The sequence below is a fragment of the Scardinius erythrophthalmus genome, assembly GCF_964197995.2.
Source record: "Scardinius erythrophthalmus genome assembly, chromosome: 3".
Classification (NCBI taxonomy): Eukaryota; Metazoa; Chordata; class Actinopteri; order Cypriniformes; family Leuciscidae; genus Scardinius; species Scardinius erythrophthalmus.
The window spans coordinates 16,802,041-16,829,665 of NC_138223.1; the positions used below are offsets into that span (position 1 = coordinate 16,802,041).

At 36.2% G+C, this 27,625-nt stretch overlaps 2 protein-coding genes across 5 annotated transcripts in view; one reads left to right on the forward strand and one right to left on the reverse strand.

Moving 5' to 3' along the window:
* The window catches only part of zcchc7 (zinc finger, CCHC domain containing 7), a 53,767-nt gene extending 39,121 nt beyond the window's left edge, over window positions 1-14,646 (reverse strand). Inside the window, exons 1-2 of the mRNA XM_081360626.1 lie at window positions 14,483-14,646; window positions 12,826-13,424 (exon numbers count right to left, since the gene is read on the reverse strand). Coding sequence (XP_081216752.1) covers window positions 12,826-13,411 — 586 coding nt within the window. The 5' untranslated portion in view covers window positions 13,412-13,424; window positions 14,483-14,646. The remainder of the gene's footprint in view (window positions 1-12,825; window positions 13,425-14,482) is intronic.
* A 5,195-nt stretch (window positions 14,647-19,841) lies between these two features.
* Window positions 19,842-27,625, forward strand: part of pax5 (paired box 5) — a 54,913-nt gene continuing 47,129 nt past the window's right edge. Inside the window, exons 1-2 of one of the 4 annotated variants that reach the window (XM_081362423.1) lie at window positions 19,876-20,245; window positions 24,778-25,215. In XM_081362423.1, coding sequence (XP_081218549.1) covers window positions 25,173-25,215 — 43 coding nt within the window. In that variant the 5' untranslated portion in view covers window positions 19,876-20,245; window positions 24,778-25,172. Of the gene's footprint in view, window positions 20,246-24,777; window positions 25,216-27,625 lie in introns of all 4 variants that reach the window. The other 3 variants (XM_081362421.1, XM_081362420.1, XM_081362422.1) reach the window with 3 other exon arrangements.

Consider the following 27,625-nt stretch of genomic DNA (forward strand, 5'->3'; position numbering starts at 1 on the left):
TTTACTAGTAGCAAGCAAGTAGCCGTGTAATAAGCGGCATAATGTACATTCAGCCGGTTGTTATCGCAGAATAAACCCCTTCAGGCTGATGCAAGACCCCTCCGCTTCGGGGTTCTGATAACAACCAGCTGGATGTACATTATCCCTTAACTATAGAGCAACTGATTGGATAAAATGTGTAGTGCACAGGATGAGTCATCACAATTTCTAGTCTGTTTTTCACAAAAACTTTTAAATGTGTACATCTGCTAAAAGTTAACTAGCATGCTAAACGTACTCTATGGCCTCATCTAAAAAAATCCTTGCGATTGTGAGCATTTTTTGTTTACAAAGTGTTACACCGGACCGACATGAGGGCTGGGCAATAAGGTTGTCCAATAGGCAGACAAGTTTCAATCCCTCACCTTCAGCAACCTGCCACTCGCATGAAACCTTTCCAGAAATTAGCAAATGACAATGATCCAAACAATTCCCAATGGACAAAAATCCATTTAAGAAGTTTAAGAAGTTGTTCCAATCACATATGCGTCACAACAGGGAAGAAAAGACAATTTCAGTTTCATGACGACTTTAACATCTGCCAGATCTGTTCAATTATCATGGGGCTATTGAACTATAAAAGGACTAAACAAATTGCATATCTATAAGCGTACATGGAGCTGCTATGCTTACACGGGTGATGCAGCACACATTTTCCCCCTTCTTCTTTCATAATGTCCTGTCATAAAAATGGCAAAATAAATAAACCATACAAACAACATGCCGCTTTGAAAAAGTCTTATTCTTCACCCAGCCTAAACATTATTTTTTTTTCAACAGCATTCCTGCTGGTGTAGCTATTATTTACTCTAAGAAATGTTTAGGCTTCATAATATTATAATAAAAATCCCTGCTTATGTGATAATGAGGATGACAGCTAGCAAAAACATTATTGGATGTTAGTGGAAAGATAAACCAATATGTCTGGCGTATGCAGCAATCGCAGTGACAGTAAATGGGAGAAGAAGTGGAATGATATAAGAGAAATGGCTTCCCGACAGTCGCCGCATGAACATATCGGCCTCATTCCGCCAATGAAGCCAAAATCTACACTGCCAGGTTCTCAGCTCCACTGTCAGCTATCACAGCTAAACCAACTGTATATGCTCGGGCTGTATTAGATAGCAGACGAAACTCAAAGCTTTACATCTCCATGTCATTACGAGTTATGACTAGAAATTTTCAAGCTTAAAATCCCAAAGCGGGGTTTCATTATTTCTGCATGTTGGAGGATTATTTGATACGTTTTTATATCATTGTATGAAATACAGAAATCTAGGAGGACAGAAGGGTTTCAAAGCCTTCAATGAATAACATAACAATAAAACATCTTAAAACGTTAGGCAAGCATTTGTGTGGTTCAAAAACATAATGTCACCTACAAACCAGTGAAGTAAGTATTCTATAATTTCACAGAGACCAAAAATTTGTATAAGAAAGACGTTATTCTTATGAGCATAGAGTCAAGAAAAGTAGATAATAAATTAAAATAATGAGATTAGAACCACTGTGAAAAGGCAAAATGCAAGGTCTCACATTGAAAATTTTATTTAAAAAAAATTGAAATCTAAATAAATCAATAAAAACATTAAAAAAAGTAGAATTAACCATGGTGGTAATATGAAGCAAAATCATGAATTTACTATAGTCTTATTACAAATACCAGTTATAATGCAAGAATTATGGCAAATATGGTTTCTTAAGGTAGCATTAATACCCTATAATAAAAATACAAATAAATTAAAAGATTAAAGAATAAATAATATATACATTTTTAAAAAATAATAAATAAATATTTTTAACAATCTTAAATGTGACATTAATAAATGACCAATATCACAAAAAAAGAAGAACATAATATAATATAGTATATATATATATATATATATATATATATATATATATATATATATATATTTTTTTTTTTTTTTTTTTTTTTTTTTTTTTTTCATAATAAAATTAAAAATACACCTTAAGAAAAGTTAAACCATTACAATGTTAATATGAAGTCATGGATTTACCTGAACTTACTAGTCGTAGAACAAATACAAGTTAACTAAATAGTTACAATGCAAGAACAGTGGTGAATATGGTTTATTAAGGAGAATTAATAACTGACGATGTTTTAGGTTCTTTCTTTCTGCCTCACAGAAACCGTAACCATTCTAGAGAACTAGAGCAGTTATTACGTTGTTTTTGATGTCACGAGTTTGGTTTAACAGTTGGCGCAACAAAAAGGAAAACTTTTGCTGCACATTGCGCACTTTCACTCTCTCCTCACACATACACGATTGAGAGCAACTCCCTTAATATGCAAAAGAGACCCTAATAATAGTGAGGTGGCGTTTTCCGGAAGGTCCCTAAGGGAGTTAAGAAGGCTTGAGAGATTAGTAACAGTGAGACACAGACTGACTGGCATACAAATATATATACACACAAAAACCTCAAAGCTCATGAGTGTGAGGAGAGATCAGTCACAAGCAAGAGAAATAAATGAGATAGGGCAATATGTCTGAAAAGGTAAAATATAAATATCATGAATATGACTTTCCAATGATACATTTTCATAGTTTCAGAACTTAATCAAGAATGAATTTTTTGGGGTAGATATTTAAGAACTACATCTGAACAAGTGAATGTCAATCATCTACACTAATGCATTTGGAAAGTAATACAGAATACTGTGATAATATTGACCCAGTTTTTATAGGTAGGTTGCCATCTATATTTATCTGGATATCTTTAGTACATAAAGATAAGTGCGATAGCTATTTAATTTTACTTTAACGAGTCTTTGTTACAATTTAATTACACGCATAAGTAGCGAGTAATATTAACAGGTTTAATATTAGTTGCTTGTAAATATGCATAAATCACTGTTATTTTTATAGTCAATACACGTAACTTCCAAACCTAGGACACACTTTACTTTAATATTTCTGTACTTTAATATTTTGTTTACTTTTGTACTTAATATTTCACATCAAATCTGATTGCTCTTGAGAATTGGTTTATAGCAGTTATATAAATGCAGTGACTGAATAGAAGACAAATCATATTTTTTTGTTTTCAAACATTACAATGATCCATGCACTAAGCTGTTGTATAACAATATCAGTTTTCCAATTCCTAGCCTTTTGAAATGCATCCACAAGGTCGACTTAAAGAGGCCACAAGATTCAAAACAGATGCAGAATATTCCCGCTTCATTTTGCACTAATGAAATGATATTAATAATCTATAGTCTAATAGTGTACAGTCTAATAAATATCCCAAACAGTCAGGTAATCATCATATTGGCTCAGTTTTAATAAATACCCCTTACCCAAACACCCCACCCAAAGAGACAGAGTGATTTAAAAGTTACAGTTGTGCTGAAAGGGAGAAGAAGAAAAAATTAATCAGGTCTCACTGGGGTGCCTCCGTCCTCGGCTGCTGAGGCAATAATTTGATTTTATATTAAATGACTGCTTAATTATAATGAATTTTATTGGTAATTGCAATTACTTTTCCCCCTCATTGAAGTTTCCCCCGCACCGACACACAACTTATGAGGGCCAGTACCTCAGAATGATAATCAACCCAGACTATAAGAGACAAGAGGAAACGATAATATCCACAGGCCAGGAATTTTTAACCATAATATTCTGGCTTGGATTACACTTAAATGAAGTTTAACATATATTACAATATTACTCTAAATGTGAATAAATAGTCACTCTACGACCCACATGACTCATTTCTGTATTTGTGGGTCTTCATTACGTTGTTGCAGTGCCAATGGACCACCAACCTCTCAATTCCTCTTCTTTAGAAAAACTAAATCTGCATCTTGTTTTTTTGACCACCATCTTGTCATCGCATTTAAATAATTCTATGAAAAACAAATATATTTGGTGTGTGGAATTATCAACAGAAGTTAGTGGGTGGGGGGACTTTTTCCACTACACTTAAACAGCCCACACAAATATTCTATATTGAAAAAAAAAAAAAAAAAAAACGTTCGCATCAAACCAAATGAGCACCTGCAAAAACAAACACAGATGTTGGACTTGAGGTTTTCCGGGACAACGCTGCATCTTTGTGCTGTGAAGATAATCACAGAGGAACAGACACGACATTCAGATTTAACCTGCTCTGGGAGAATATTCTCCTAACTATTATAAAATATATTAATAAACATATTGAGATAACTTCATTAAAGCATTTAGATTCATTGGTGAATAGGTAAATCTTCATGTAACAAAAACAGCTCATTTGTCATAAATGTAACGCATGTATTAAATGTATATAATTTTTTTTTTTTTCTTTTTTTTTTAAGTGTATTGGACTAATGTGAGAAAAAGTAAAGTCTGACAAAAAAAAAAAAAAAGTTAAGTCTATTCACTCAGATTACCATAGTCAAAATACTTTTCGTTTCATACGTAAAACTCGCAGAAAATGGAGTGAATAATTCCTCCAACAGAAAAACTACAGCGGCTTTAAATGCACAGACCTGCCGCTCTGCACCAATGACAGAAACTATGACAATGGGTACCTCGGCCTTGCCTTCTCTAATCAAACCTGGTGTGTGACCATTTAGTATGAAATTGGGATGGGAGCTTGCCAGCTAACGCCTTCTCAAAAATACACCCCGCACCCCGTAACATGATTAAGGATACCTGCTGTCCCATGCAGAGCCCACCCAAAACGCCAGACGTCCAACCGGGAACACACGCAGACCTTTCAAACAGGATTACACTGCCCACACTCATAGCGTAGTTCACCGGCCATTCGTGAAGAAAGAGCTGATGGAAATGCTCTTTTCACAGAGAAGCCGGATGTCGAGCCGATGGAAAATTACAATCTCTTGGAAAAGTTTGATGAGATTCTTTCGATTTAAGGCAAAAGTTTAGTGAGTCGTGTTGCCTACTTTTTTTGATAAAGAGAACGGTCCTGACGAAAATGGTTCAAATAAGATATGAAACATATATATATATATATATATATATATATATATATATATATATATATAAAAATATGTGGAAAAAAATATTAACAGCTTGCAATGATAAAAATCTGACCGTAGAGAAGTAGTAATATTGAAATTTCCCTTGATACAGATAAGCTAATAATTATTTTTTAATGTTAAGGATGACAGCTGACAATATTATAGGGTTTGTAAAAAATAAATAAATAAAAAACACCCACAAAATAAAGTATTAAAAGTGAATTTAGGCACTACATACAGTATGACAGATGTATAACAATACCTTTTGAGATCTGAATAGATACTGTTTGAATAAAACAAAAGTCTTCATAATAAATATGGGACCTCTGGGAGCTTGTTAGACTGTCCTTGAAAACAGGTGAAACCAATTATAGTCACTAATCAATGGATTGTAATGATACTTTGGCTATTATTTGACTATTTTGGTTTGTGTGTGTGTGTGTGCTCGGAAACAGAATTAGATACACATGCACAATAAGGTAAAAATAACAATTATAATACATACAGTACAAATATGTACAGTGAAAATAATTTTTAAATAATCTTGGCTTGATGTAGTAGGAAACGATAGGGAAAATTATATTTAACATTTTGAAAAGCAATTCAATACTAATGTCAATACTAATGTCAATACATATAAATAAAAACCGTATGATCAAAATTCATACAAATGCATCAATATCTGACAGCATTAAGACGTTTCTCATAAATTCCAATAAGGCCCATTTCATAATAATTTCGTAACAGTATTTACGTAGTAATTATTAAATATTCCTACAATAAAATCCAACCAATAAATATCTTATCTCAAAATATAGAAAAAAACAGCCTCGAGCTGTGATTTTATGACAAATCTGTGTGTTTGTGCGAGGACATGGCGTCTGTTCAAACAAACCGTGTGGAGAAATGGGTGTGGTGTTTCAGCTGAAGTGGCACTGCTGTGCCCAGATAAGAGTTGATGCCTATCCCTGCCACACACACACACACACACACACACACACACACCTCCGGGTCCACACACTCACAAAATAACACACACACACCAGCATCACTTGTATTACACAAACTTACACCCAAAAAGCCCTCCAATCTCACACACACAGACCTACAGACACATATCACCTCGCAGCTGCCACGCCTCACACACACACACACACACACACACACACACACACACACACACACACACAGCTGCTAGAATCACGCAGCAGTACGCAGTCTTCACAAATCCTGCAGATAAAACACCTTCACTCTCTATAGCACTCAGCAACAGAAGTTACAACACAACATATACGGTTTCATTTCTCGAGACCGACCGCCACCGCCTCAAGCTAGAGCATTGTGACCCATCCATAATGATGCACTTCTCCTCTTCTATTGACTGCGTATTCAAAACAACCACATTCATATTCACTTACACCTCACCTTCAAGCCCTTCTCACCACACACAGCTCAATGTGAAAACAAGCACATGAAACATAAATATCTATGAATTTACACTAAGAAACAAACTGTAAGGTTGCTTATGTGTTTGGAAGGAAACAGTCTTGAGTTAAAGAGCACTTATTATACTGAAACAGAATGCAAATCCATGATTGATTGTGAACATCAAAATCCAAAAGAAACGTAAAAAAATGCAAGCATATGCAAAAATGTGCAGTTTTTACATCCATACCACACAATAATCAACTTTGTTCTAGAAGTCTATTGGCATTTGTATTAATCTTTTGCTCTCTCAATGGGAATAATATAAAGACTTGGCTGTATAAATAAATATATTTATATTTAATAAATAAATATATTACCTATATCTGTTTCATATATATATATATATATATATATATATATATATATATATATATATATATATATATATATATATATATATATATATATATATATATATACACACATTTTTATAAATATATAGTTTTTTTATATGAAGTCTAGCAGGTATGCATTAAATTGATCAATTTTGACAGTAAATATTTTTACATTGTCATTTTAAATAAACTCTAATGGATGGAAAAATGTATATGGAAAAAATCCAAGGAAAACCATGTTTTCCACAAAAATATTAAGCAGCACAAATGTTTTAACATTGATAACAATAAGAAATGCTTCTTGAGCAGCAAATCAGCATATTAGAATGATTTTGTGAATGATCTCATGAAGGTTCATGAGACACTGAAGGTTCATTAAAATTCAGCTTTGCATCACAGAAATAAACTACATTTTAAAACGTTTTGAAATAGAAAAACAGTTATTTCAAATTGTACACATATTTCACACGATTTAAATGTTTTTCTGTATTTTTGAATAAATAAATGCAGCTTTGGTTACCAAATGGCTACCAAAACAATTTAGTTTCATTCAAAATCCCTAATTTAAAGATAAGCTTCACAATGGTGCAAAAGTCAAAGTTCAAGGGAAAGGTAACAAAGGTGATTGACACCTGTCAGTTATACGTGGAAGTCTGGGTGTGGCCTCATGAAAGAGAGTGAGAGGGAAATATAAGAAAAAAGAGGGAGATCAAGAGAGAATGAGGCGATGACGGCAAGAGAAAACAACACCCAATAGGATACGGTGGGCCACGTTTACTACTTTGAAGGTGGCAGTCGAGTCACAATAGACAGAGTAAGAGAGCCAAAAACAGAATGATTCACGCAAACAGCTACGAACAACTCTAAAGAAGCTGTAATGCCATTTCTGAACCCTTGAAACAAAAAACGAGAGGGAGACGGATTGCTAATGTCTTACCTTTGCATATGCCCTGCAGTATATCAAACACACTCAAAGACACTTCTCTTTCAAACACCCATGCATTCAGCTTAAACTAATGCCCATCTGCTGCCACTGCTTTAGTCCAACCTAATGACAAAGTTTGGTGTTCACAGGGTGAAAAACCAGACAGAACCAAAAAGGGGAGGGAAAAACACTGGGGGAAAAAAAGATAAAAAGGGGGAAAGGGAAATTAAAAAGGCACAAAGGGGGAAGAAAAAGAAAGTGTGACCACTGAGGAAGGCTCAACAACTCGAATTCAAGTTTAGAGCCCCCCTTCGCGGAGTTTCCCCCTCCTTTTTTTGGAGGCTCTCATATTTCTTGTCTGTTCTGTTTGAGTGGGGTCCAAGGGCCCCCCTCCATCCTAAAGTCAGATAGATTCAGAGACACAACCTGTGTGTGCTGGACTGTAAGGACAAATAGGATATTTTGGGTGGGATTTGGGGGATTTTTTGTCTCATCGTGCCATCATTGTGTTTTTCCACCCACCCACCTGTCCTCCTGACAGAGTACTGTAGATGGATGAGCTGAAATATTATTAAAATCTCGCTTTAATTGATGATAAACACTTGTGTGCATTTTCATTCTCAGGTTTTTTGTCTTCTAAATGTGTACAAATCAACCTCTGTCAACCTATGTGTATGTGTGTGTGTGTGTTTCCCATATAGTAACAGCAACACTAACAACTGTAGAGAATTGGATTTCGGTGTGTGTGTGTGTGTCACAATACGACTGTATGTTGTTCGGCTGACACATCACATAGTTGAGACCTTGCAACTGAAGAGAATTGGATTTGTGCGAGAGTGTGTGAGTGTGAGTCTGTGTGCTCAAATGAAATTAGTCACTGCTGTCTAAAGCTTTTTACTAGTGTATCACAAACACAATCACACTAAACACAAATTCCTCGTCCCCTATGGAGAGTGCATATAGCCATGACAGGACAGGACATGTTAACAAATCAAAATGTGTTTACGTCCCCCTATGCACACAATGCTGTGTTTTGGAGGTATTTTAGATGCCAACAAAACAGCTAGGCTCACTCCATCTATATATACACCACATCTGCCTTTTTAAGTGGTAGATTGTGTATTGCAATGGCTTATGGCTAATATTATGCTCACGTTCTAAATATTGTATTTAATAATAAAGAATTGATATATACATCTAATATATATTTATTTGACATTTTTAATTGATATCAAACAAATCATAAAAAAAACTATTTGCTTAAAATTTTGAGATTTCAAATATTGATTTAATTATTAAATGTTTAGTATTTATTATTTAAGTATTTATTTTTAAATCTAAGTTGTGATGTTGAAAATGGCACAAAGGGGAACTAACATTTCTGTTAACTGGCCACGTGTGTGCAGTCCTAGGACAATGCCAATAAACAAAACAAGAATTCATCTAATTTACATTTATACAGTTGACTGTTTTTATTTAAAGCGACTTTTCCATTGCATTCAAGGTATACATTTATCAGTTACTGTTTGAGCTACAGAAACATGTCTTGTCTGAAATTTCAGTCCAACGCTATTCTACAATATGGTATACACTCACTATCGTTCAAAAGTTTGGGGTCAGTAAAAAAAATTAATTGTTTTGAGAAATTAATACTTATTTTCAACATTTATAATGCTACAACAGATTTTAATTTCACATTTAATTTAAAAAAACTATTCATCAAATAATCTTATAAAAAATGTCATGGTTTCCACAGAAATATGAAAAATATGAAGACTGGAGTAAGGATGCTGAAAATGTAGCTTTGCCTTACATCCTATAATATATTAAAATAGAAAACAGTTATTGTATATTGTAAAAAATATTTAACAACATCACTGTTTTTACAGTATTTTGATAAAAAAAATGCAGCCTTGGTGAGCATAAGAGACAAAAACATTTATAAAATGTCAACGGTAGTGTATATGATAAATATATCATGATGATATGGTATATATTAAGGCTGTCAATTGAATTTGTGGGTGCTGGGAACAAATTATGATGGCTCTGGTTTGGTAGGCTATAAGTTTTCTCAAGTCCAATTAACGCACACATTTTTTTTATGGTCTCACAACCCTCACCTACACTCCCACCTCACCCGGGCATCCTTTTGTCCCGCTCTACCACAGTTAAACTGGCAATGGAAACCTCTGGTTTTTAGAGGTGTAAGTGCACATGCAGACTGCAACCTCTTCAGCCACTTCCTCCCAGCTCCCCTCCCTTGTGTGACCCACATGTTCTGGAGTGCAGGGTCAAGCCCCAGAGATCAGAGACACAGAGGAGAAAAAGAGAGACAGAGAGCTGCCCCATTCCTCCCTCCACCCTCTGTATATCCCTCTGTACCCCTCCTCTCTCTCTCTCTCCCTCTCTCTCATCCTCCACTGAATCTCTCTCTCTGGGTAACAAAAGCAGGCCAGGGCAGGAGAAGGCCCCCTCTGCACATGAGTGTGAGAGGCATGACCGACAGAGCAGAAATACCAGCCCACAGACTCCTCCACAGTCACCATTCAAATAAGCCAGAGAGAGCAAGAGAAGGAAGGATGGATGGATGGAGGGAGGGAGGGAAAGAGAGAGAAAAGGCACAATGAAATGCTCTGTATTTGAAGGGGAGAACTAGATCAAAAAAAAAGAAAGAGAGAAGGAGAAAGAGTAGAAAATGAATAATAGGAACAGGAAGGAGTCTACGAATGGAAATGAGGACAGCACATTCAGGGAGGACTGAGGGAAGAGAGGAAAGAAAGAAACAGAGAGAGAGGTTTGCTGCTTTGCTGAGCTCTGCAGGTTAACCTAATGTGTAGATCTGGAGAGATTTGCAAAGACATTTTTATTCATCTATGATTAAAGTCTCTCTCTCTCTCTCTCTCTCTCTCTCTCTCTCTCTCTCTCTCTGACAGGAGGTTTGTTATGTTTTGTTTGTTTTTTCCACTACATACACAGAAATATTCCCTCATCGCTTTTCCTGCATGTTCTCACACGCATGCAAATTAACTTTACACACGTAAAGCCGGACGCATGTGCTCACGCTCACACCTAGTCGTTCAATTGTTACACCGGCACGGTAACTTTATGACAAATACATGAAGATGAGACATCAAATTCGCTGATTATTCACATACAGCCGAGTTTTGGGGATAAACACACATTTTTGCTTTGCTTATATTAACACAAGTGCTCTGGCCTGCAGACCCTCTAGGCAGCCCATCCATAAAGATTGTGCAAATATGATTAAGATGATGTACAAGCAGCACTACCCAGGAAAGAAAAAAAGAAATGTATTAAATAAAAAAAAATTAAAAAAAATGTAAAAATAATCAAACATGGGTTGCCATGAATTCTTACACCACTGGCTTTGATGGCTTGGCATATGCGTTCAAGTCACATGGGCTAATTTTATGTCATTTTTTTTTATTTTTTTAAATCCCTAGTCAGTCATTCATTGCATGGAAAAGAAAAGTGCAAACATAATACAAAATACTCAGTTCACTTAAAATGAAAATTCTGTCATCATTTACGTGTGATCATACGTGTATTATTTTATTTCTTCTCAGGAATACAAAGATATTTTGAAGAATGTTGGTAACTAAACAGTTTTGATTACAAAAAAAAAACATTTCTCAAAACATTTTATGTTCCACAAAAGAAAGAAAGTCATACAGGTTTGGAACAACATGAGTAAATGACGACAGAATCTTAATTTTTGAGTGAACTGTCCCTTTAAAAGTGCAGTCTGCAAGGGTTTGTTTACATTTTTACATCAAAACATTTAAAACAAACGAACAACTTAAAGGTAAGGTAGGCAATTTTCGGAAAGGCTAGCAATAGAGAGCCTAAGTCCCGCCCCTCCGCTTCTGGCTCATGGGACCTTATTTCGGAAAAAATATGTATGGAAGTCAATGGCGAGAGACAACTTATCTTTTTATTCCGTCTGAACTGTGCCCTGAATTACACATATGATGTTTGTCAATTTAAAAGGTAATTATGAAAGTCAAGAAAGTCGCAGTTTGTCATAAAACAGAAGAGTAACGTTTAGTTTTATGTGAAAATCGCTCAATGAACTACATCTCTCGTCTCGCACTATGTACGTCACAAGATCCGTTGCTCGTATGTGTGTATTCTGGCTCAAAACACTCAGGCATGACGGCGTAACGTTACGATTATAATGTAAGACTATAGAAAAAATGTCAGACGTTAGCTTCAGTAAAGTTTGCTTCATTCATTGAGAGAAAAGGTATGACGTCCCATGTGCGCCTTCTGGGTTTGTAGTCTTTGTAATTACGTATTTTCACAGTCTTATACCTCAGCAGTTTTACATCAAGCTGCGACTTTCTTGACTTTAAAATGCATCTTTTAAATTGGCAAACATCATATGTGTAAATCAGGGCACAATTCAAACGAGATCAAAATATTCGTTGTCTCTCGCCATTGACTACCATACAATATTTTTCCGAACTAAGGTCCCATGGTGGTCGACCGGAAGGGGAGGGACTTAGGCTCTCTATAGCGAGCTAGCTTTGAAAGCATAAGATCCCACCCTCCCTTGAGGGCGTCTCCAAAGCCACGCCTCCTTCAAAACACATGAACGCGTACAGCAGGGAGCAAACAAAAGCGTTGCGAGAGAACTCGTGAATGAAATAGAATGAAACGCGCTGATGAAGTGTGATGTCTGTGCGAGCAGAGAGCGTGAAGATATGAAAATACATATATGTTGACAGGCAGGTATGACATCGTATCGGACCGAATGCAATGATTGGACGAGCATTTTATGGTCCTACACCTTCCACAGACGGCATATATAGCCTAAATACATTTAGACCACTTCACTTAGTGATTGCTATCAGGATGTGAAGAGACTTTCAATCAGCATAACAAAAAATGTTTCTGGAACAAATTGCCTACCCTGCCTTTAATATAGATCATTCTGTTCTTATAGTGGAAGGCCACATGGGCATTTTAGGTGAGCTTATTTAACAGCTTTAGTATTTGTCTTAAACTTGAGTGAAAATCCTTACCTGGATTCTCAGATTTGGAGATGTTGAGTTGGATGCTCTGATCTTCTTCTTGTTTTTCCTGACCCAGAATCATCCAGTTCTCCAGTACATCTGAGTCCGAGTCCGAATCCAGATCCTCCACAAAAGGAGGTATAGATTCAGAAGAGCTCTCGTCGGATTCAGAATCCAACACCACGATATCATCTGGAGAGCTCCTTCCTGTTTGAACTTGTGGTGGACAGGGTGAAGGTATGCTATTGGGATGCAACATCCTTTTCCAGTATTTTGATGATTGACCTTTGTTAGCACACACGCTGTCATCTTCCTCTGTGTTGTCTGACACTGTGATGGTATCTGGGCCGGAGTCGATCACAATAACATCTACAGGTGGAGCAGGAGGCAAGGACTTCTGCTGTGGCTGAGTCCGTGGTACTGGTGACTGGACCTCTCTCGAGTCCTCGCGGTCCTCCTGGATCTCAGCGTTGTAGTGCAGCTGGGAATAGAGCCGGAACTCCAGCTCGCTGTCAGCGTCAGACAAACCAGAGTCCGCCTCATCCCCGTACAGTTCGTCCTCATAGTCCTCCCGCTCCTGATACCCTGAGAACATCTCAAGGTGATCCCTAAACAGAGAACAGCCCAGCCATAAACATCATCATGAGTCATCATTCAATGGCCATAAAGATTACTTTATTCAGAATATCATTCTGCCAATATCTGCACAAGCCCCACCACAAAAATAACTAAATATTTTTATGTCATTATTTTATTTTAAAAAACATTTTTTGTTTTAAAACACAAACTAGATTCATTTATAAGGTTTTTAATTTGCAATAATAACAGAAAATGAAACCATGATTTTACTTATGTTCTAGCTGATTCTTTTAATACTATCAGAACTCATTAGAAAATATTAGATTTTTAATGAGTAAACTTTGCATAGATAGATAGATAGATAGATAGACACTTAACAAGTCAAACTGTTTCATTCAAAGTGAAAGCCATGAGAAGACAATCTGTTTCCATAACACAAAGTGCAATGACGTAGACAAAGGACAGCTACTGTTTACTTTTGATCAAATTGTCAGTTTACTGCTTTGTCTTCTGTACAATAACAAATAGGCCAGATCCATGCATCATAATAAATTCTGTTTTGTTGTTCTCTCTGTCTCACTTGTCAAAAAGCACGAGTGGATTTGTTTCAATTTAGCCTGTTTGACAGCTACACATAAGTCACAGAGAGAGAGATTTCTAGTCAAATCCATAAAAACGATTCGAAACATCACGAACACAGCAGATTTAACGCATAAACAACACAACAGAACACAAGCTATGGACACTATGCTAACTGAAAGCCTGAATAATTCAGTAAAAACAGGAATGGTTCACAATAATAAATATCTGTATAAAAGCAGTGACTACATAAAAAAAAAACTTGCCATCTAACAGCCTTAAATCAATGAATACTCTTATTAGGCAACATAAATTTGATGAACATGTGTTAGCTTCAGTGCTATTAAGTGCTACTCAATGACCCACGTGTGTTTACGTACACATGGCTGTCGGCTGTGGATGTATTACTACTAAACGGGCACGACAGTGTTTTAAAACACCTGTAACCTTAACTACACAATATGACACGTTTTAAACGGCTTTCTACCAGGCTGAATAAAAATCTGACCTGTTTACAAGTTCCGATTTGCAACGCGGTGACACTCGCTTCCGGACTCCGCAGGAAATTAAATGGTTGGCCAACTATTCTTCATCCCTGGGAAAAAAATGTACTGAAGGTTAGTGTGGCTCTGAGTCTAGGCACTGTTTCAACTGTTACCATACTTGTTCATAGTGTGAACGGGAGAGGGTTTGGAACTCTTTGAACTGTTTATACTTGAATGCTCTGTTTGTAGGAATTTGTACTTACAAGAAACATAAGGAAGCCAGGCATTAAACATCGGTCCCTGAAATGTCTACTGAAGGCCTAAGAATTTTTTTTTTTTTACAATTTGTTCAAATAGATATAGTGTCGTTGTGAAGAGGTTGCCGTTAATGATTAATGATAATAATTATTATTATTATAATAAAGGTTTGATTTGCCTTTGGTATTGGTCAGAAAGCAGAAAATAATAACTAAAAAAACAACACACACCAAATGATAGCCTAAAGCATTGCCTCATAACTTGGCTACAAAAAAAATAAATAAATACAAAACCCATGTATGTATGTATGTTTGTGTATGTGCAATATCTGTATGTAGGCCCATGTAATTTTTATTTTATTTTATTGTTAACATGTTGGCCTATAGCCTAACCTACTTAAGACAATTTCATTTGTAGCTAACAGTTATCCAAGACACAAGCTGGCATTTCAAGATATTTTTACTTGAGATGTGAACTTCTTGCTATCTTTATTGCTGTGATAGAAATAACATGCAAAATGTCATTTTATCAGTTGCTATGTTTGGCCTCTTCTGAGGTCCAGAATTTACATATCTTAACAGCAGCAGCATATCTGTCACAAACATATCTATCTGAATACAAATCACACATTTTTGTTCTTTCTTTCTTTCTTTCTTTTCTTTCTTTCTCTTTCTTTCTTTCTTTCTTTCTTTCTATTTTTGTGAAATCACAGGCTATACCTTTATCATCTCCAGAGCCTATGACATGAACAGAGCTCGAGACTGATGTGGGAATCACGGTGTGAATGCCATCTGATTCTGAAGACGTCCCCATGCGTGTCAGTGTCAGAAAAGGCCATCAAAGCAGTGGATTGTTTTCTTTCAAAAGGTTACATTTCCTAAATGAAGCCAAAAGCCCACCACATATGCCATATTTTGGGAGAAAGCTATAGAAATAGGGGATTGCAGCTGGAGAACGGAATGCCTGGCTGCTCTTGCCATATTGGACGTATTTGTTGATCATTATTACTATTATTGTTTTAAAAGGAAAAGGGAAGGCGCTTGTTCATCTGTTAATCTGCACAAATTCAAACCAGTCAGGTGTTGAAGATGGAGTCACAAGCGAGGATGCAGGCTTTCCCATTCCAATATCTGATTTCACATGGCTGTTCTGCATGAGAAAGATTTTCATTTGGAAAATGAAGCCAAATGGCCACCTTCACCTACCCCTGCGCTTATATCGCTGATGTCTCCAGTCTGCACCTTCAGTGTGTTATTCAAGTGTAACATTGCCCCATACTGTGCTATGATCAATATTTGAGCATACAATTATCATGGCATTGAAAGTTATAAGTCTATTTGGGTGCTATATACAAACATAATAGCTTTATTGCTGTGTAGGAACCAAGCTATAAAGATGGGGAATCCCTAATAAAAACAATCATATGAACGTTACGCATAAAGCGTACCAAATTGTACACTAAATAATGGGTTAATAACAAATGTAAATAATAAATAAGTTTTTTTTATCTTCAAATGAGGTTCTCTCTCTCTCTCTCTCTCTCTCTCTTTTGTTTGTGATTCTGATCATTTATTATAAAGGGTGATGTCATTCGCCTGTTTGATTGTTTTCCTTTTTGAGGGTCCACTTAGAATATCAAGGCACAGTTTGACCCCAGCATGTCGCTACACGTCACATGATCTGGAACAAAACATTGAGTGAAGAAACCCATGTCCTCTTTGTGTGGTCTGGTGTTGTGCCAAGTGTTGACAGGTCTAGAACTGGCACTGTTTCCCGCTGAGGCTCGGGGGTTCACTACTTCAGGAGACATTTTCACAGTTGTTGGCAGGTTAATACATAAAATGCATCATGATAATAAATCACTCAATTAGATAATTTCCAATTTGATACAGATTTTTTGGCATAACACCAAACATGGCGTGTTGCCGAATAAGAAAAACCTCTTTTAAACTGATTTTCAGTATGAGGATTCTGTTTCTCTGGCTGACAATCATTCTGCATTCATTAACACATGGGCTATCCATGTTTAATAATAATACTCTAATAGGACAACAGCACATCAATGTTCTCTGCATTTCAAACTAACAATACTATTTAAATATGGGGGGAAATGTGCATGTTAACACCTTTGATTTGTTAAATAAGCCCAGGTGGGAAAGTATGGTTTCACAGATTTGACAGCTCTGCAACAAAAGCTTTTCTTTATGAGGTAGTTATTAGCCAAGCAAATTCCAATTTCAGGTTTTTGGGAGATACAGATAAGATATGTAAAGTAATTAAGTAGGCCTAATATGTAAAGTAATTGCTTACCAAAAAATGCTCCGAATATAGTCTGACGAAATACAGGTGGATCCAAAGGAGATCTCCTTCAAACTGCATATTTCTGTAAATATTTTATTTAGGCTACTTTTTTTTTATGACAGTGTAGAAGAAAAAAAATCATTGTATTTTGAGGAAACAAAAAGCGAGCTATTAAAAAACACGTAAAAAGTGTGTTTCTGCATAAACATTGAGGGTCAGAGACAGACAGACAGAATTTCTTCTGTTGTTTTTGTTTTTAAATGTTTACTGATAAGACGCTTTTTGATTACGTAGATTGTTTTATGGGAGCTTGCGGGGAAAGCATTCGATTATTGGACTGCTATAACACCATTCACAGACCAAATGAGTTGAATGGAAACAGAGGCGCCATTAATGTTGTTGATTTTCTCTGTGTATTTGTTTACTTTTTATTTTAATTGTCCTCATTGACTCTCGCGTCTCGCGTCTCGGTCAAAAGCGATTATTTCCGCTTCCAGCAGGGCAACAACCAAAATCCCCCTTACCAAAAACTCTCCGCGCTTTAATTAGCCTACTTTATTAATTAAACCAAGAAGGAGCCTGAAACACCACATTTTGTAATCCTATCACGTTAACACTGCATGAGCGGTGCAATGCTGCCAATCGAAATATTAGCAGAATAGCAAAACTCTTTAGAATTTTGTTTTAATAAAAAAAATTACTTAAATATTATTATTATTATTTTTTACATTTGCATAGGCCTAAATATATTTCCAAGTATATTTGAACTTTTTAGTTACAGAGCAATTTAGCTAATACATTTTTCATAGTAGCATAGTTTCTAAAATATGTTGTTACAGCCATTGTAAATTATATGGGACAGCCTTCAAAATATGCTATAAGACTTTTGAGAATCTTTCTGACGTTTCTTGCCTTTTTTCTTCTTCTTTTATTTTAGTGGGAACAATAACTGTATAGGCTATTTTTTGTCATAATAATTTTTAGGGTGTTGTTGTTGTTGCAATAATAATGATAATAATAATTCTGTAAATCTACATTAAAAGGCTTACATGTAAAATGACATGTGCCTATAGATTTTATTTCGCTTTTCAGGACTATTGTAGCTGCAGTAAGATTAAGCGGAAACGGTGTCATTCGACTAATAAATCCTAAAATGCTATTTTATCGTCCTTAATGTCTTAAGAATTATGCCTGTGGTTTGACCATCGTGGATACAAAACTGAGGACATAAATTCTATGATTTTAAAGTCTATTATTAAATGAAAAAAGGAAATTCTGTGGTGTCATGCATGTGTTAAAGGAGGCGATATGAAGGGAGGAAGGGGAAGAAAGAGTGGACGTTGATGTAAGTTGATGTAGGACAAGCTTGGCCTTTGATCTTCGAGCGGAGAGTCGTGTGTAGCGATGCGGTTACATCGCCTCAGGTCACCGTGACAACAGACACCTGCACAGAAACAGCCAGAGCTTCACAACTCACAGAGGGCAGTTCAAACTCTGCATGGGCTTTATCCTCAAAATATCATTCTTTTATTTATGTAGTATTGCAAATGAATACGGGCTTTCCGTCATGCGCGAAAAATGTTGTAATTAAATAATTGACCTCTGGGCCAAAATTATCCGAGACAAGCCACGGGCCGCTCTGAATTAAATTAATAAGGTCTAAAGCTTCATTCATTATTCTGCCTTTAGCCCTCTATCAATGGAACATGGCTTTATGGGGCGCGATTAAATGAGCTACATTTGTTGTTTTCTGAGAAGAGGTCAGAGAGTGCTGAACGGCGCGTCCATCGCATTGTTCCGCGTTCAATTGTGTCTGTGTCGCCCATGAACCTAGAGACCTCGAATCATCGCCTGGCGTCATCCAGCGCGTGCGTTCACGTGCATTGTCGGTGCTATACGGGGGAAAAAAAAGCAAAAACATTCAGCAGAAGTCTTGTTAGGTTGACAAAATTATGCTTTAAATAGTCAAATCAATTATGCAACCAAAAGGCCTCACCGACTGAAACTTTTTTTGTTGTTGTTTTGGCAGATACATTTGTTTGGTAACACTTCTCACTCAGGCTAGGCCTACTATAAAGCATTACTACACCTGCATTACTAATGCTTTATAGACCATTGGTGAATGTACATTCAAATAGCCAGTAGCCTAGCCTATGAAATGTAAAAGAAATATATATATTTTCATATATTATATCTTAATGATTAGGTTATACATGGATTTTATAAATAAATAATGTAATAAATACATGTTTTATTAACTGAATATTGAAAATTATTGTAACTGTTATTTGGCTTTCTCACCGTAACCTAAAATTCACGCACATGTTTAGAGTGGTTATTTTATTAGCTATTATTGAACTAATCATGTTCTGTATTTCACTTATTTATTGAACCCAAAATCACCTGACGCACTTAAAGGGATAGTTCACCCAAAAATGAAAATTCTGTCATCATTTAGGCCTACTCACCCTCAAGTTGTTCAAAACCTGTATGAAAAGAATTATTCTGAAAAATATTCGCTATACAGATTGACTTCCATAGTATGAAGGTAAAAATATATATATATATATATATATATATATCTTCTTTGATGTTTCACATAACAAAGAAATGCATACAGGTTTGGAACAACTTTAGGGTGAGTAAATTATGAATGTTAATTTTTGGGTGAGCTATCTCTTTAAACGAGGGGGCGAAAGTTAAGTTTGAAAAGTATTACCAACAAATGATCGGATCTATGGGCCTACAACCACGCCACTGAAGAGCATCTGAAGAGGGGGAGCGGTTGTGTGTGAGTGAGTGAGAGAGAGAGAGAGGAAGAAAGAGAGAGAGTGAGAGAGAGAGAGAGAGAGAGAGAGAGAGAGAGAGAGAGAAAGAGGAAGAAAGAGGGCATGAGCGCGCGGCTCTTTCTTGACTTTGCCCCATAATCGTTTCACGCTTCCTTCAGAGTCTCTTTTCCACCTAAAACGTTTAGTCTCACTCCAGTGAACAATTGCAACGGCGCAACAGGGAGCGGAAGAGTCACATTATTTCAAACTACCATTCGTCAAAACCACTGTTACAAAAAAAAAAAAAAAAAAAAAAGAGAGAGCAGAGAGAACAGCAACAGAGGATATAGGAGAGGGAACTTTTTCTGTTCTCACCCCCCCGCTCATCCCTCTGTCCAACCTCTAGCCACGGCATGGACTTGGACCAAAAGGGTCCATCTCTGCGCATCGGACGGTCGGGTAGGGCCTTGTCTGTTTCTCCATTTCACTTGAACTATTGTTTGTTCAAAGTAGTCTACTAGGTCTCTGTTTTACAAAACTTTGTACAAATACAGCATTTGTGCACTTGCTAAACGAGCTAGATGTCTTTTATAAAACTGTTTTGGTTTTTGGGATTGATCCTTATATTGAGATGAATGTTGGTGGTCCATCTTTTGACACTTTGTAACAACACGTTGTAATGGGTCTAGAAATTCTACAAGCTTATTTTGGCCACACCTTTGCTGACTCTTTGATTTTGACAGCAGTGTGTTTTGAGCTTGAAGTGTGCTGGGTTTTGGCCTATTTTTCTGGCCTACAGTCCAAAGAACATAATCAAAATTTCAAAACCGTCAGGAAATTTAGGCCTACGCGAAAATGGATTAGAAACCAGTGGCGTTTCCTGTCACACAATGGGGTTCTTGAAAGATGTTTGTTTCAATGGAAAATAAAAACGTTGAGGCTTGTGAATCCCTGCAGATGTTTTAATTATGACTCAGAAGCATAAATTATGTTCAGCCCTTGGATTCAATAAGAAATATTTTTGTGTTTTCATAAACGTCCCTCGTTCACGCGTCACATTTAAAACTCCCAATGAAATGGCGCGTGCAGTTGAGATTTCTGCGTCGAATCTGTCGGTGTTGTTGCTGCTTATGGCTCGACGTGAGATTGAGCTTCACAAATGTAGCAGTAGTCAAAATTGATTGTTTACATGTAGAATGTGTTAGTATATTGGCTATATAGGCCTAAAGGGAATTTTTAACGAGAAACTACACGTTCTTTAATAGTTCTGTCTTAAATAGACCTGTTTAAATGAGCTAAGTTGGTTCATCTCACCTGCGTCAAAACGGCTACGCCCAGATTTCCTTGAAGACTAAATCATATTATTATGAGACATCAGACATCCCAGTAGGCCTATATTTGGTTCTCGTGTTTTTATATGAGCATACAATTTTTATAGTATAGGCTAGGACTGCTATTGTTAATTTTTTGTGTCAAAATATAGGCTACCTATCTTTAAAACTTGCAAACGTCGTCGAAAAGCAATGCTCAGCCTATGCACTGTCATCCACCTGATGTTCTGAGGGTTTCCTTTCCTCAATGATAGCGCCCGGGAAATAACTCGATTTAACTCGAATAAAACTAAACAGTAATCTAAACTAAACCGAACAGAATACGAGTTTCTGTCAATGGTGTAAATCATTTACCGTCAACTTGGAGTGGACTGAAGCTTGTCTTTGGCTCTGATAGGCTCTGAACTATTCAGAATTATTATTCAAAATTGTGCTCACCGACTTCTGAACACTTCTATATTTTTGTTTTATTTTGTGTGTGTTTTTTGTTTTTACTCTCTATTATGTAGCCTAGCCTGTTTTTTTTTTTATAACCCAAGTGATTTCTTTAATAACACGAATTCTAAATCATTTTGTCGTAAAAAAAACAATACTAGCCTATCTCAATAATGGATTATATTAATGATTTAGAAAAAAAATAAATGTTTTGAATCATGATAGAACTTTTATAAAAAAAAAAAAAAAAAATCCAAGATAGAGCCAAAAGCAAACTGTAGGCTACAAATGATTAGCTGTGTTTTAGATTTAATTTGCGAAGTAGGCTATAGCAGAACATTTGGGCAACTGTTATAAGCAAGCATTTCCTCAAGAAAGACAATATGAGAGCATTTAATCACGTGGGCCACAGTTAAACACGGGGAAATTTAGACAAAAAGGAGCATATAGGCATAGCCTAGGCTACAACAATTCAAATAATATATGCGAAAAAATTACATCTATAAATCATCATAAATTTCTAAAATAGGCCTACTTAATGTTTATTATACACTCTCAGAAAAAAAGGTACAAAAGCTGTCACTGTGGCGGTACCTTTTCAAAAGGTATACCTAAAAAGTGCATTTTAGTCCCTCTAAGGTACATATTGGTACCAAAATTGTACATATTAGTACCTAAATGGTACATATTAGAACCCTTTTGAAGGGTACTGTCCCAGTGACAGCTTTTGTACCTTTTTTTCTGAGAGTGTAGCTGCGTTTTTGTCTCTCAAAAACAAAACAGATACACATTTAAACATCTAATTAAACGGGATACAAGATATCTGCAAATAGCGCTTATGTCTTTTTTAACATTGCAAAACGTCTAGTTGCTATAATTTCACAAGTTTATAAGTGTGCTTGTGCATTTGCTCTGTGTGTGTGTGTGTATTTGCGCGCGATGGAGCTTCTTCATAAGAGACCAAAGGTTCGCCCCCTCGTGGCACTTATGGCGCACCACGGAGGAATCTCTCCTTCACAGAATGCAGCGAATATGTGTGCCGAGCACATGCATTTTGAGCATGTACCACAGGATTTCAGTGACTTAAAGATTACATTATTCTGACCACACAGGCAAATACATGTAAGATAATTGTATCTTTGATCTCTAGAATAACAATGTGACTAGTCGCACAATATGCACGCAAATTTGCCCCAAAGTGTTCTCAATCAAAACATTAAAATGGAGTTTTAGAAGAGTTAAGGTTTGGGTGTTCCTTTAAATATATAGGTGGGCAATGGGACATCTGAATGTAACACATTGAATAACGTGATGTAACACATTTATAAGGTTGTTTTATGTTTTGCCTTATCGTTTATGTTTTGTCTTTTTTGTATATAAATTAATAAAGGACAAATAAATAAATAAATAAATATACACAACGGTAATTATATAAAAAAATCAATAGGTGTTGAAAATACTCCCAAGTTAATTCATTATAGGCTGACTGAATCAGTTAAATTCAAGTAGCCTATATGTTTTGTTCCTTTTTCGTTTTCATTATTGATCTAATAATGAAATTAATCTAAAATGAACGAATGAATGAAATAATCCTGTTTTTTTTTTATAATTAAAGTGTATCACACCACAGTTTCTAAGTCAACTAAACTTAACATGACTTAATATCAAGTGCTTAGTAATCTGTTGTTAGGGCTGGTAATGAAAAATGATTTAGCATAGAGCAAAGGTCTGTGTGGAACAGCGCTCGTGTCCGTCAAACACAGATTTCTGTTGTTGTTGGAAGCACAAATAAACCTCATAAATAAAAACGAATCGATTTCATTGTGAATGCAGAATTGTTAATCCTTTAAAGTCGTTTTTTCAAATGAACAATATTAAAACTTTTGTCGAAGATACTAAACAGCACGTGCAAGTGGGACATCATTTATAATTTCTAATAATGTGAAATACAACAGAGTGAGAAAATATGTTCATTTATTTTTATGTATCATTATCTTTTATATGCACATGTAGCTCAGCAAAATGCTGCAATACGTCAGTTGTCATAACCATTTAAAAAAAAAAACAATTTTTTACAATGATTTAACAAAGCTTATTCACAATTGAAAACACATTCTGACGCAATACCCAATTATTAACCATTTATTAATTGAATGACTGAAAAAAAGTGCAAACGGATATTTAAAAATGTAAATTTTATCACGTTCCTTAATTGAAATTAGACATGGGATCAGCGAAGCCAGAGAACCAACTTCGATTCAAGACTCCCTATTTGTCGGTGCACAATTGGGACAGCATGCCACTCTCATATTGGCTCAGTGTTAGCCAATCGGTGTCGTCTTTATCTGAGCGCGTCTCAGGGCGATTGTGACGGCAGAGGTGCAGTGCTCGGATAGGTAGGCTTCTCTTGATTGACAGTCTCGCTCGGGCTCGGTAGTAGATTCAGAGCGCTGTAGCTTTGGCGCTGTCCACAAGAGAGCAGGTTCTGAAACGCGCCGTGCGCTCGTGCAGTGTTTGCGCGGTACGGACTGGAGGCTCGACCACTGCTTCTCACACTGGAAGAACAACCGTTCAGCGGACATCAGTTGCGACGAGAGAGAAAAACTACACTACCGTACCAGTCATCTGAGACTTTCCGTGGATTTTTACGCGCGTCAAAACTTGATAAAGCCTGTTTCTTCTTCACGACATTTCTTGGACATTTTTTTTTTTCAAGTTCAAATGCTTCGCGCAATGGCTATTTATCATTTTCTGTTTAACTTTGGCAAACATTTTGATTCGGGGTTCACACCAAGTACTTTTTAATTTCATATGTCCACGGTCGTATGTCTATTGTTTGGGGATCTTCGTGCTGTCGGAGTAATCTGAATATTTTCTTTCTTTTCTTTTTTTTTTTAAAAAAAGAGAGTCTGATTTGAGCAATTAGAAGATCAAGATGCAAGGAAATCGCGTTTATGTGAAGATCCGTTAAACATGAAGTAAATGTTTGGGTTTCTCAGAAACCTCACCAGGATTTTACAGATCCCTGGAAGGGACGCGCTCTGACAGTGCGAACCTCGGTCACAGTTCACGGGTCACGGTCAGTGGAGCGAGGATGTCAAGATAGAGCTTGGAAACGAGACTTCTACATTTTTATCTAAAGCTTAAGAAGACTGTTCGGACTAATATTAAAATTGGTGCATGCCAGGACTTTTCTTGATATGCCATTTTGATGAATCCCTACAGATGTCTTGAGTTAGTTCACTCTGGATGTTGGGCCGCAGAAGCAGTTGTGTGACCCTGCAGGATTGTGCCCTGACCGCCTTTTTTGCTGATTTTTGTCGACTAATTAATGACGGAAAAGATAAATGATTATTTATGAAATTATCATTTTTTATTCCCTCCTCGCAATTCACAAAAACTACTTTTACTCTTGACCTAATAGGCCTTAGGTCTTCAGGGTCAATTGTTTATTTTCCAACCAAAGTTTCTTTGGACTTCCAAACAGCTGAAACTGCGTTTAAAAGAGACATTTCCGAGCAGAACGGACTGACTACAAACGCACAGACCTTTAAAAGAAAAAGTACAGGACATTAAAGACTTTTTGCTTCTTTTTAACGGAAGGCCTGTCCTGCTAAACGATGGAAATCCACTGCAAACACGACCCGTTCGCAGCGATGCACAGTAAGTTCCCCGTAGTCTTTCACTAACTGCTTGTTTGAAATGTTTGATTTCTTTCAAAGTTCCCAGAATGTTTTTTTTTTTTTTTTTTTTTTTTAATTAAAGAAATAGGATAAAAAAAATACAGGCTACATTCTTAAAAATAACGGTTCTTTATTGGAATTAGTTCCATGACGAACCTTGGAATGTTTCCATTCCACAAAACGTTCTGGAAAAACGTTCTTTAGATTTTTAAAATGTTCTTCACACTAAGAAAAAAAAAAATGGTTATTTGAAGAACTGATGACCTGAGGGTTCTTTGGGGAACCAAAAAATGGTTCCCACCTTTTGAAACCTTTATTTTTAAGAGTGTACTCTCTAATGAAATCAAAGCATGTGCATTATAGCTGGTAAACTTTAATAAGGCAACTGTCTTAAATAAATGTGACGTTTTTTTTTTTTTTTTTGCTGTTTGGTCCGGTTGTTTTGGCATTCTAAGAACCGGATTGCTTTGTTAGAGCTTTAGCCTGCTTGACAATCCCTGGGGGACAGAGAGGGGGGAAGAGATCGCGGCCAAGGCCAGCAGCCAGCGGACACAAACTGAACTTGAACCGCAGCTGAGGATATGGCAAACAGGCTCCGTAACCTTTAAATACATTGCTTGAGGGTAGCTGTAAACAGGCCACTCGTGAGGTTAAAAACGAGAGCTGAAGTTGCTCACTGTGGCGGAGAGATGTGTGGTCACTCATTCGTGACATGGCGGACACCGGTGGTCCCCCAAGATACCAGCGTTAAGGGCCCCTTTTCTCTTTCCCTCCTCTATATGTTATTCGTGTTGCGTACAACCCGCAAACAACAGCTTCATTTGAATAGTCTGCTACACATTTGACTTCATTATGAATTAGCATTTTCAGTGTGCAAGACTTTACATTTTTTATTTATTTTTGAATATTTATTAATTATTTATGAAAAATCAGCGTAGGCCTATATCTTCAATTTGTAAGAAAATATTTTCTGAAAACCGAAAATTGCAATGTCTTTGTTACCAAAACCAAGCTGCCAATCACATATATGCACCCTGAAAATGCAATTGTGATCTCTCTCTCTCCTCCTGTTCCTCGCTCGCTCGCTCGCTCGCTCATTCTTTCTTTCTCTCCCTCTCATCGATGAATAAACCCGCAAAACTCAAATATGCGCGCACCCACCCACTCCTACACGCACACGCACGTCTATGTGAAATGACATCTATTGGCACGGTGAATGAAACGGTGGATTAGATGTATACACATTTCAGAAGCTAGAACGAATCACGTTTCCTCTCTGCCACAATATCTCAACACAATCCGCGGGGTAAAACGATTACACCGAAAATGTCAAACGGTGCGAGCCTTAAGAATGGACTGTGCCAAGAACCTGCGAGACTATTAGGAAAGAAACTCCAGTGACGTTGCAGAGACAGGAAGAAGACTTTAGGATGTTTTAAACTCATAGGCTACTTATCTTTCTCATAAGACTTTGCAGGTTTTAAATGATCATAAAAAGTGTGAACTCTCCTACAATGTAAGTTACAATATTTAACACTCCCACTGGTGCAGTAAATGATATGTTACAGTTGTTATTATGCCACTAGTTGGTCGTATAAATTGGTTAAAGTTTTACCATAAATTGACACGAGCAATGAATCCGTATACGAGTCATATATTATGCTAGTGTATGAATTTTGCAGTGTTTTATCTGTTTTTATTTAAACACGAATTAAATACTTATTTTAAATACGAATACATTTTCATTGTCTACCGAAAAAATGACTAATTCAGTCTTATTTAGGAGTGAAGCATTGAAGTTTGCTAAGATTTATTTATTTATTTTTTGCTGAAATTTCTGGTGTCACATTGTTTTGTTTCTGTGCTCTTGAGTTTCCCTTGGTTGTTTGGTGTCGCTTATTAAAAAATTAAAAAACAGTATTATTTTCTTTGTACAATTTTACATTTTACGTAAATTATGCAAAAATTACTTATTAGAAAATAAAAGAAAGAATAGGCTTCTAATCAGGCAGTGAGGCATAATAGGTTATGATAGCCTAAACTATGACAACATATTAATAATCAGCCTGTCAATAATAATATGATGTAGCCTACATAGTCTAGACTAGAATAATTAAATTGAAGATTGAAGAATTAAAAAAACATCTTTTTAAAACTTTTTTAATCCAGGAACCCTAAACGCTTAGGCTGCACTTTATATATTTAAACGTATTTTTTAATATAGCCTACAAGAAAAATCAAACTCTTTTATTTTTAAAATGTAAATATCTGGGATTTTATTTCCAAATGCTGCATGCATTCATTCTCGAAAACAATGCATTTACCCTGCATGAATGAAGGTAGTCTCTTACTTGTTTGTTTGTTTGTTTGTTTCTTTCTTTCGTTCTTTT